We start from the raw sequence: 11,086 nt of genomic DNA on the forward strand, positions 1-11,086 counted from the left end.
GGGCAAAGCCAGGACTAGAACTCAGTGTGACCTGAGGCTATCCACCAGGCCACACTGCCTCCCTGAGAGATTAGAAGTGAGAATGCAGCTTAGCCAGTGAGAAGTGAAGAATATTAACCAGCAGTGAAGTTTAAAATAAAAAAATTCTTTCAAAACACATTGAACGAGCTGTGGTGCCCACCCACAACCCAAGGATCCCCAGACAGAACTGACAGTGTGGCTCCATTGGAGTCATGTTACTATGGACACCCTTGGCCGTGGCTTCCCCGGTATCCCTACAGTCAAGGGGCCTCTGTGAGACAAGCAGTACAGCCAGAGGCTGTATTAGCTTTCTAGGTCATCTCAGTGGGGCTGAAGGTTCCCCCACCCATATCTCCAGCCAAGGTGGGGTTGCCCAGTCTCCACCCCACTCATCATGCCTCCTTCCCCTTCTCCCTGTGTGAACCCTGACTCTGCAGAGTGCTCGCCATGGGGTCCTGGAAAAGGAGAGAGGGGACAGTGCCTCTTTGCACCTCTCCCCAGGGAGAGGGCAGTTTTGCACTTGGAGTTAGGAGGCACAATCTGCCTTCTAGTGAGGACTTCAGCATTGGGCCCAGTTCTCAACCCCTAAACTCAACAGTGGGGTAAGGTGCTGAAGTACAATCAGAAGGGATGTATAGTTTCCAAGGTCATTTTCTCAGGAGCTGGTCCATGACTGCAAAACTCACCCCTTCAGAAACTAAGCCACCTCAACCCTTGTCCCTTTCTGCTGTGGAGCAGGGTGTCTCTTTGGAGCTCACCTTCACGAATGCTAGCTCACCACACATTGCAACAAAGTCTGATTCCAGCCTTCCCTCTGGGGAAAGGAATGGAGAGGGTATCACGCCTGACATATTCCAGGCACGTCACTGAACGCACTGCTGGAAAGCACTCAAAGACCACTAAGATGGGGGGAGTGTGAGGTAAATGACTGCTCTTTTGGAATGGCTCCATGAAAAGCACACAACATACACTGAGAAGCTGAGTGTTTTATTTCTCTTTTCAATCTTTTCCCCCTTTCACATGTTTCCACCTCGTTTTTCTTTGCTGAAGCACCTTATATTTGGAGTGCGGTCAGGAAGGAGACATGGCACTCTCCATCTGGAGTACTATGCTTTGCCACTGCAAGTATGGACCCCAGGCTGCAGCTTGACTTCCCTCAGCCTCCCACCCCTGGAAACCCACCAGAGAATGGAGTCAAGTCTTGCTACAATTTGAAGCACCGAAGAACCTGAACATTCACTGTGATGTTTGAATTCCAGCCAAAACTGAAGGCGAGATCACGTGATGGTCCCAAAGCCTGAAAACATATGGCATTAATTCTGCTTTCTCACAGTCCCTAAAACTGCAATTAAATCAACCCCCACTGACTGGAACCCCATAACTCAGCCACATGATTGATTGGAATAAAGAAGGTTTGGGGGAAAGTTGGCTAGGTGGAAGAAACGTGCTATACACACAGCCCGTGCACAGCCAAGTTTATTTTATTAACATGCCATTGGCGGAAGGACAGGATCAAAGAGGATGTTCTTTAGAGAAAGCTTATCTTTGGCACCCATTTGGCTTCTAACAATAAACTCTGCCACAGTCTGTGTGGGCTGCAAGGGATGTAACTACAAGCACAAAGCGAAAGCTAATCTGCCTGTGTGCTACAGTAGTCCAGTGGGGAAACAAAATGCCTTTGCTCTTCCTTTGGTTACAAATAAATGTGGCCAACGAGGGGTCAAAGATCAAAAGTCATGGAATTGTCGGGGTGGATTACAAATTTCCCACTTGTCAAGAAGACCGCTGGACCACACCGGCTCTCTGGGAGACAGTAGATTTCATTTCTGGACTGTAAACAGAGATGGGCTCCAGCTGTAAGATTTGGATCTGGATTTCAAACATAGCCCAGTAGTTTGGGAGCGAGAGGTGGGCAGCGTTGTTCTTTCTGTGTAATTCATTAGGTAGATTGCTGTGTGTCTGTCTATGTCATTTCTATAGCATCTGCCGCCACAGTATCTAATTGCTAAAATCCAGTCCCGAACGGTAAATGGGACCAAGTGAATTTCTAGTGGACATCTAATAATCCTCATCCTCAACACATACTTTAACCCAATTCATTCTCACAGCTAGGCTGGGACGATGAGTCCTGTGAGCATTATCCCCACTGTACAGAAGGAGAAATCGGGATTCTCAGTTCATTTGCACCTTATGCAGTCGCTCAGACCTGTGCAGAGTGGCTGTAAAGTGCTACCTACCACTCTGAGTTGGTACCACTATATACAGACATGCCTTGCACAGATGTAAAATGAAAAGCAGCAGAGACTCAGGAGAAACCATTAAAAGGAATTTCCATTGATTTCAGGGATCAAGCCCTCACTGGCTTGCCTATGTCTACCCGCACAACACATCAATCGAAAGCTGGACACATGTGTTTCTCTGTTTTCTGCTGAAGGACTTGCCCAGGGATGTAGGGGACTTGGATGGAGAAGATTTGATAGGAAAAAAATTCAGCATTCTGTTCCCTCCACATTGAACTTTCTGACTCCTGTTCCTCCCAAGATCAAACTCATTTTCAAAGAAGTTTCATCTAAAGGGTTTAAAATGTAAGCAAACCAACCAACCAAATATTTGCATAACCTGTCCTCTGGATAGACAGAGGGGTTCAGTCAGCGCTAGTTGGAGAAACTTTGATGGACCCATATTTCATGGGCGTATGCAGTTCCATTGAAACGGAAATGCTTTACAAAATCAGATCTATAACTCTACTTTTGCCAGAGTTTTGTTTTGGAACAAAGCAAGGAAAAAAATGTTCCAACAATACCAAAATGTCCCATTTTGACATTTCTGGAATGAAACGTTTTGATGTTTCATTTTGAAAAGTTTTAAATGTATTATATTATACAGTATATTGTGAAATGAAAAGTCAAAATCAATTTTGTTGAAACATTGAAAATTCAGTCTACCTGAATCTAAAATTGTTTTCAGAATTTTCTTTCATGGAGGATTTCAAAGTTTTCAGGTTTTGTTCCAGTTTGGGACAAAACCAAATTTTGAAATCTCGAAATCATTTGCGAAATGGAATGTTCATTATCCACACAGCTCTAGTTTCAGTTTCCAAAGTGGTCAACACTGAACTTTCCAAGCGTGTTAATTTCACACCAACCTTTTCCAAAAATCTTTGAATTTTTTTTAAAAAGTGGGACTAAGCAGCCCTGCACTCCCTGGGGGCAGGGCTCATGGGGGTGGGGAAGATGGCGCTAAGCCCCAGCCTGAGGGCTGCTTTGGAGCCTGCAGGGTCAGGGTGCGAACAGGCTGGAAATCGCTTCCCCCCACCACCACTCCAGAACTTAGCTGAGGGGCAGAGGCTTCCCCCTGCCAGCGCTGTGCAGGGCTTTGGCACATGCAGGGCTCGGCTCCTCCTGGCCAGCGCCCTGGGCTCGAGGGTCTTGGGCTTTCCTGGAACACCGCCAGCCAGAGGTAGTGGGGGAAGGGAGGAGCCTGCCGGCCAGGCTGTTGGTGAGCTGAGCACTCAGACCAGGGCCTGGTTCTCCGCACAGTGCTGGCAGTGGGAGGCTCCCCGCCGGGGAGCATATGGAGGAGAAGCAGGGCTGGGAGGGTGAAGGGGCAAAGCAGGGAGAGGACAGTGAGAGAGGGAGCAAGTAAAGGGTGAGCAGTGGAGGCGACACGTAACTGGCCACTGCCTGGCACCTGCCCGCACTCACCGGGTGCTGCAGCTCACAGCCAGTGCCGGCCGGAAATAGGACAGGAGGCGAGGCCCTGCTGGCAGAGAGCCGGAACGCAGCTGGGGCTGCGCTGACAGACCAGCAGGGGGAGCGGCCAGCCCCACATGCTTCAGCTTTGCCCTTCCACCGGCCTTGCACACCCATCCCCATTGTTTTCCACTGGACCCCACCACTCACCACTTGTGGGCGAGAAGGGACTGTCCTTTTTAAAAACGGGACGTCTGGTCATTCTAGCCTTATTTTCAAAGTGGTTTCAACCCAACTTTCTTTTGAGTATGTGCAAATTTTGCATTTCCAAAGACTCGTGCATCTGGGTGATCAGAACATTCATAGATGGTGAAATTCACCCCATGCAGAGTCCTAGCACACATCTTTGTGTTAACCCTCTGCATGGATCTTGGGGTGGCCTCCTTATAAGGTGAATTTCACCCCAGAGGAGATCACTTTCTAAACACCAGGTTTGCTAAAAATCTCCAAATGAAATTGCTAATGGAGAACTGTCATCAACTAGAGTGTTTCTAGCTGGGTCCTGCAGGGACCTGTTCTTGGCCCAGTGCTATTCAATATATCTTTATCAATGATTTGTATGAAAATACAAAACCATTCCCGGCAAAGTCTGCAGATACCACAAAGACTGGTGAATTGGTGAATAAGAAAAGAGGCAGGTTAATTATACAGAATGATCTGGATCACTTGGTATGGTAGGATCATTTGAATGTGCATTTTAATAAAGCCAAAGGCTCACATATCTAGGCGCAAAGACTGTTGGTCACCCTCACAAAATGGGGAACTGTGTCCTAGAAAGCACTGATTCTGAAAAGGACTTCAGGGTCATAGCGTTTAATCAACGGTAGTGTGATTCTGTGGCTAAGAGGGCTAACATGATCCTTCGATGTACACCTCTACCCCGATATAACGCGGCCCGATATAACGTGAATTCGGATATAACGCAGTAAAACAGTGCTCCAGGGGGGCGGGGCTGCGCACTCCGGCGGATCAAAGCAAGTTCGATATAACACGGTTTCACCTATAACGCGGTAAGATTTTTTGGCTCCCGAGGACAGGGTTATATCGGGGTAGAGGTGTATAAGGGGAATATCAAGTAAGAGTAGGGAAGTGGTATTGCCTCTGTATGAGGCATTAGTGAGGCCATTACTGGAATACTGTGTCCAGTTCTGGTGTCCACACTTTTAAAGGTTGCTTAAAATTGGACAGGATTCAGAAAAGACCCCAGAAAAGAAATTCATGCTCTGAAAATCTGCATTGCAGGGAGAGATTAAAAGAGCTCAATCTGTTTAATTTATCTAAGAGATAGTAAAGAGATGACTTGGTGAGGCTGTACACATAGCTATTCCGGGAAAATATTTCTAATAGTGGAGGATGTTAATCTAGCACACAAACACATAGTAAGATTCAATGGCTAGAAGCTACATTTTTAAAAAAGTGAAAACTTAATGGAGAAGGTAATTAACCGTTGGCACAATTTACCTAGGGCTGCTGCATTCCTTGATGGCTTTAAACCAAGGTGGGATCTCTTTCTAAATAATGTGCTCTGGTTCAACTAGAAGTTATGGGGCTTCATTCAGGACTTCCTGGGTGCAATTCTGTGGCCTGTGTTACGCAGGAAGCCAGACTAGATGATCAAAATGGTTCCTTTTGGCCTTAAAAATCCATGGACGTATGACTAATGCCAACTTGGATGACTTATGCATGTTTTTCAGACAGACAAGCGACACAATCTTGATATATTATTTCTCATTCTGACCCTAAAGAAATAAATCAAATCTCTGAATTGTCAGGAACAATCCAATATTAAAAAAATACACCACCCAGCATATTTTATTAAACATGATTACTATGTATTATTTATTTATCAAGCACTGTACATATCAACAGTGCTTTACAGGCACGTAAAAAACCGCCCTGAAGAGTTCAGTTAAATTCAGGCAGACAAATATGACACTCTTTCTACCAGCACTATGGGTTAATGATCCTATTTCCCTTTTTGTTTTCTTGCCTCCTTTTAGATTTTATTGCACTAAAGTCAAACACATTTTAAACTCTGGACTTCCAGTTAATCTATCTAAGGGACTTATATAGCTTCTATTACCAGAGCCTCACATTCTTTCGTGTATTTATCCTCATCACATCCATCTTAGCTTTGGAACTGGCACTAAAACTGCTTAGAAATTTTCTGCTGATACGTCTTCCTGATGGAAAATGATTTTTCGATGAAACAGATTTCTCAAAAAAATTTCAGTTTTGGGGTTCCTGTAAAAAACACCCTCATCCTTTTTTGTTTGTTTGTTTTACACAGAAACTTTTGGTTGCAGACATTGGACGGGGGGGGGGGGAGGGGGGAGAGGAGGGGAGGAGTTCTGGTTTTCCTTTTGGTTGACCTTTTTTTTTTTGGTAGAAAAAAATAAATGTTTTCCTGACCAGCTTTAACTGGCATCTCTCATTGTAGTATGTGAGTGCCTCCTGGCAAACAGATTGGCACAAGAAAGTCCTTAGTGGATTTTTCTATAGATCCCAATTCAACAGAGCACTTAAGCATCTGCTTTACTTTAAACAGAGGGGACCTCCCTGCTGGAGTAAATGGCTCCTGTGTCCTCTCCTGCCCAGCACAGGGGAAATGGCAGGGGAGGAAAGAAGCATAAGAGAGCTGTGCTCTACCATGCCAATCTTTCACTGGGGGACCTTCCCCCAGTGGCATATGTTAGAGCAGCTCCTAGGTTGCTCTAACAGAAGCTGTGCCAGGCAGCACAAAATCAAGGCACTGTAATGGGCCACCTGTGCTGAGTAGAGCACCTATCCCAAGCTTTTTTCTATTTGCACTTTTGGATGCAAATGAATAAAAAGATCTTGGTAATATAACAACAGGTCCAGAATCCTTCTGGTACCAAATTCCCCACCTGTTTAATTTCTCATCTTTCAACACATTGTTTGTCTCATAGGAATTGGCCCAGTGCTATCATAGAGTACATCCAGGCCTACAGAAGTGCTAAAATGCATATGGCATGGTGGGGGAGAGGGGCAAAGAGCAGAGAATCATTATGATATGAGATATTCCAGTCCCAAGTACAGTGGGGAGGGGAGGCATCATAAAATGACAGTTTTAGATAGTGATTGTTCCTCATTCAAATAAAGAACATTTCTCATAATCACCATCAAAACCCATAACCCGGACGTATTTAACTGGAGGCAGCTTCTTTCTCTGCCCTGGAAAACCCCGTCTCTGGCTGGCGTGCTTAATAGAAGAGGACATTTCACATCCTCCCCATTCCATGATTACTAGGCTTCACAACAAGAAGAGATTCCATTCGTACACCAACCCCTAAAGCGTGTTTCTTCTTCATATCTTATATTAATTAATTAATTGTTAATTATGTCAGAGTCCCAAAGTGTACTAGACCCCTCCCTCCAGTCCCTATGGTATATATTGGAAATTTGGCCTCTGACTCAAAAGAGTTTACAATCAAATTTCCAATAGGTAACAAAACAGTGGAGCGGGGAAGAAAGAGGTTGCATCAATAAAGATGTAAAGCTACATAGCAAAGGCTAGTGTATAACATGGTGGAGCAAAGAGATTTTTTAAAATAGCATAAATAAGTGTCTTAGCTAATTCATTTCTTGTAGCACCATGGCAGAAGGTGGGTTTTGAAGAAGGATTTATATAAGAGTGGGGGAGGGGTAATTGCCTGGGAGAGTAGGTCTAATTGAAGCATGGAAGATGTGAGGAAGGATGGCCTAGTGGTTAGGCACCAGGCTAGGACTTGGGAGCCCTGAATTCAATTCCTTATTCCACCACAGACTTCCTGTGTGACTTTGGTCAGCCTCTCTGTGTCTCAGAGGTTCCCCAGCTGTAAAGTGCAGATAACAATACTTCCTAGAGGGTGCTGTGAGGGTTAACTGCATTAAATACTGGGGGGCACTCAGTTTCTTTAGTACGAGGGGCCAACTAAATACCTGAGATAGATAAAATATTCCATGTGTGAGTCATGGTGCAGTTTGTAAATCTTGCATTTTCCTCATACTTGAAAAACGGTCACCTCAAATCTTACCTTAGCCCTGGGGATATAATGCTACCAATAACATAACTGGGTCCTCCCAGAGCAAGTAATGAGAATGCAAAAAACATATCTGGGATCCACCCTGCTGCCCGTAAGTCATCCAGTGCACTTTAATTTTGTTTGATTACTTGGACTGACCATATGATTAATTATTATTATTGTGTGTGTTCCTGTAGCACCTAGGAGCTCCGGTCATGGACCAGGGCCCCATTGTGTCAGGCACTGTACAAACACAGAAGAAAAAAAGACAAAGAGTTTACAAGCTAAGTAATCCCATTGCCCTCTGTAGTAATTCCTGTTGGCTGTGGCAGCAACACCCGCTCCTGGAGTTAGCCTGGAACAGCTGAAGGTCGCGCTGCTGCTCAACTCTGCAAACAAGTCAGTCAAGATTCCAGGGAATGAATGTTCCTGATGGAACCCTAATTTCCTCGTGCACTTCAGGATCTCATGACAGTTTATGCAAGAGCTGCAAAACTCCTCGCCTCAGCAGTATCAGCACCGGGGGCAGCGTATTGTTTTGTGCAGCTTCTCTCTGCCTCATGTGCTGTGAATCGTCGTCGCGCTATCCGTCATCCCTCTGTTCAGCTGGAGTTATGGGTGTTGCTGAAAGTTTCATTTTCAGTGCTCTTTAGACCCCAAGTTTCATGTGTAATTTAATTAGCCTTTTTTGAATAGGTCAGACAAATTGAACCTGGCATCTCGGATCACTGAGATGTGGATTGCTGGATAAATGAATACATGCCACAAGCCCATGTTCAAACACTCTGTGTGGAATGAATAGGAAACGCCTGCACGACCAGACCATGTAACCAAGTCTTTGCTCAGGCTTCGAAACAAGCAACCCAATGTGTACTCTAAAGCCACAACCCTGCAAAGACTCACACCCGTGCTTAATTTTGCTCACGTGAGTAGTCCCACGGGGGTGTAAAGTTAGGCATGTGCCTAAATCTTTACAGGATCAAAGACAAGGTTAGCATTTGCAATCCCTCTGCTCTGGCGATAATTCAAGCGTAGACAGCAGGCAGGCATATGAGTTTAGCTATACCATGCTTCCAGCAGGAGGACGCTGAGAAATTTGCTGTCAGGCCAGGCTGATGCTATATTCATTTTATAGTACTGTGTTAAATATCTACTTGTGTTCTTGCTGACATCATCCTTTAGGAAGCAAGCATCCTGACCGTCCCACAGAGGAGTTGTTAGAGTGAGGATGAGTGCATTAAAGAGAAAGGTTGATCTCATCACTAATGATGAGGTGTTGCACAGAGATCAGCACCCAAGACCAAAAGCCAGGAACCCATGGGTTCTAATCCTATCTCTGTTGCTGACACTCTCTTGGGCAAATCAAGGCAAAGACTGTCTCTTTGCAGCATGTTTGTGCAGTGTCCAGCATATGGGGGCTCTGATCTGAGCCTTTGAGTAATACTGTAACATAAATAACAATGAGGGGGGAGGGATAGCTCAGTGGTTTGAGCATTGGCCTGCTAAACCCAGGGTTGTGAGTTCAATCCTTGAGGGGGCCACTTGGGAATCTGGGGCAAAATCAGTACTTGGTCCTGCTAGTGAAGGCAGGGGGCTGGACTTGATGACCTTTCAAGGTCCCTTCCAGTTCTAGGAGATGGGATGGGATAAATCTCCCTGCCTCGTTCCCCTCCCCATGTGTAAACTAAGGATAACAACATTTGTCAGGCCCGGGCCATGCTGGGTGCAGCATGGTAGGGGAGCCGCGCAGCCCGCCGGTGAAGGTGCTGGCCGCCCAGCTGAAGCTGTGCCGGCGGGCCGCGGGTGGACCCTGGCTGCTGGGACTGGAGGAGGCCGGGCAGGGCCTTCTGGCGGTGCCGGTGGTGGGGATGCAGGGCATAATGCTGGTGGTGGAAGCCGGGGGCGCCCGGGGCAGCTCAGCCCGGCTGCAGGATGAGAGTGGCCCCTTCATGGTGCTGGGGGAGGAGCGGGTCCCCAAAGGAAAATATGTAATGGTGATGGGCATGGTACACTCCCGCAGTCCAGAGCCTGTTCTTCAAGCTGTGAAGATGACAGATTTTTCTGATAATCCTATACACAGGAGCATGTAGAGCTTTGAAATGGAGGATTTGCACAGAAACATTTCTTAGCTGCTGTGTATTTTTATCAGCAGCCTAAAGGACCTGGAAACATTTACTAGTGTTACACTTGTTGTGAGTATTAAAGTCAAGTGATGTTTCCAAAGTGTTAACAATCTGTAGAGGGCAACTATAAATGTTAAGGATTGGGCCAAATCCTAGAGTTCCTCAAGATTTAGTCCTGGGTTATTAAAAACCAAATAGGTGTTGCATTTTTGAGGGACTTTAGCACAACTAATGCAGGTGCAACGTGCGGCACGTTCAGCAACCCCAGTGCAATACTGCCCCCAGGAATGCCCTGCCCTGAAATACAAGGGTTTATTAAATAACTGAGATGGTATCAGTGCCTTTTAGTAGCAATATTGACGTTATTTTCCCATGAGTCATAAAGCGCTACTGGCAGCTGGCACTCCAAAACCAGTTCCTAATATTGTACACCGTTGAAAAGACATGACTGGACATATTTTAAGCAAGGCACCATCCACACATTATGTGGCAAATGAGAGCCAAATTATGTAGCTGGATCTTCTGAATTATGCAGTACTGCTCCTTCTTCCTCCTCTGCATGCAAGCCCTCTACCCCTCACCTCTTCCCAACCAGCGCAATCAGTCCAATATCCCTTGGTATTTATGTTGATGTTAAGTTGCATTTGTTTTATGCTGCCCCCAAATTTTCAGTTTTCAACCTGCTGCATGTATTTATATTGAGACACCTGAATTACAATGCACACACTGTCAGAGTGAGTGTGGAGGGGCAGCTGGTTGCACCACTCTTCACCGTGCCAGATTCACCTGACTGTAACGGTGGTGAAATGCTGGGTTGTGTTTCAGTATTATCATCACTGTGGAACACTTATTTAGCACCACAAATCTGCATGTCGCTTTCCAAACACAGGGCATCAGGTGCTGTGCTAGGCCTCAGGCAGCACAGAACTTGCAGCCTGGGTGGAAGGTGGCTACACTGACTTTTAGCTACCGTTCAGTCCCCCCAGGCCCAGGTTGCATGGGGGGCTTAAGCAGGCCACGATGTAACTTCAGCAGCCTGGGATTTGTACAAGTTACAGCAACTTCCCAGTGCTGCAGGCTAAGGCCTCACTCCCTTCGTACCCTAGTCCTGCCCTACATCAGGGCTTGTGAGGGAGTCCTTGGAAGGCAGATCTAGCGCTCTCTT

General features: G+C 46.0%; 1 protein-coding gene across 1 annotated transcript; it reads left to right on the forward strand.

Annotated features, from left to right (window-relative positions):
* Positions 1-9,528: 9,528 nt before the first annotated feature.
* LOC128831175 (recQ-mediated genome instability protein 2-like) lies at positions 9,529-9,888 on the forward strand. Its single transcript, XM_054017381.1, has one exon. The coding sequence runs from the start codon at positions 9,529-9,531 to the stop codon at positions 9,886-9,888; it is 360 nt and encodes a 119-aa protein (XP_053873356.1).
* The last annotated feature ends 1,198 nt before the right edge of the window (positions 9,889-11,086 follow it).

This window comes from Malaclemys terrapin, chromosome 2, assembly GCF_027887155.1.
Source record: "Malaclemys terrapin pileata isolate rMalTer1 chromosome 2, rMalTer1.hap1, whole genome shotgun sequence".
NCBI lineage: Eukaryota > Metazoa > Chordata > Testudines > Emydidae > Malaclemys > Malaclemys terrapin.

Excerpts from the sequence above, each read along its gene's own strand:
- LOC128831175 (XM_054017381.1), top strand. The coding sequence starts at position 9,529 with ATGGTAGGGGAGCCGCGCAGCCCGCCGGTGAAGGTGCTGGCCGCCCAG.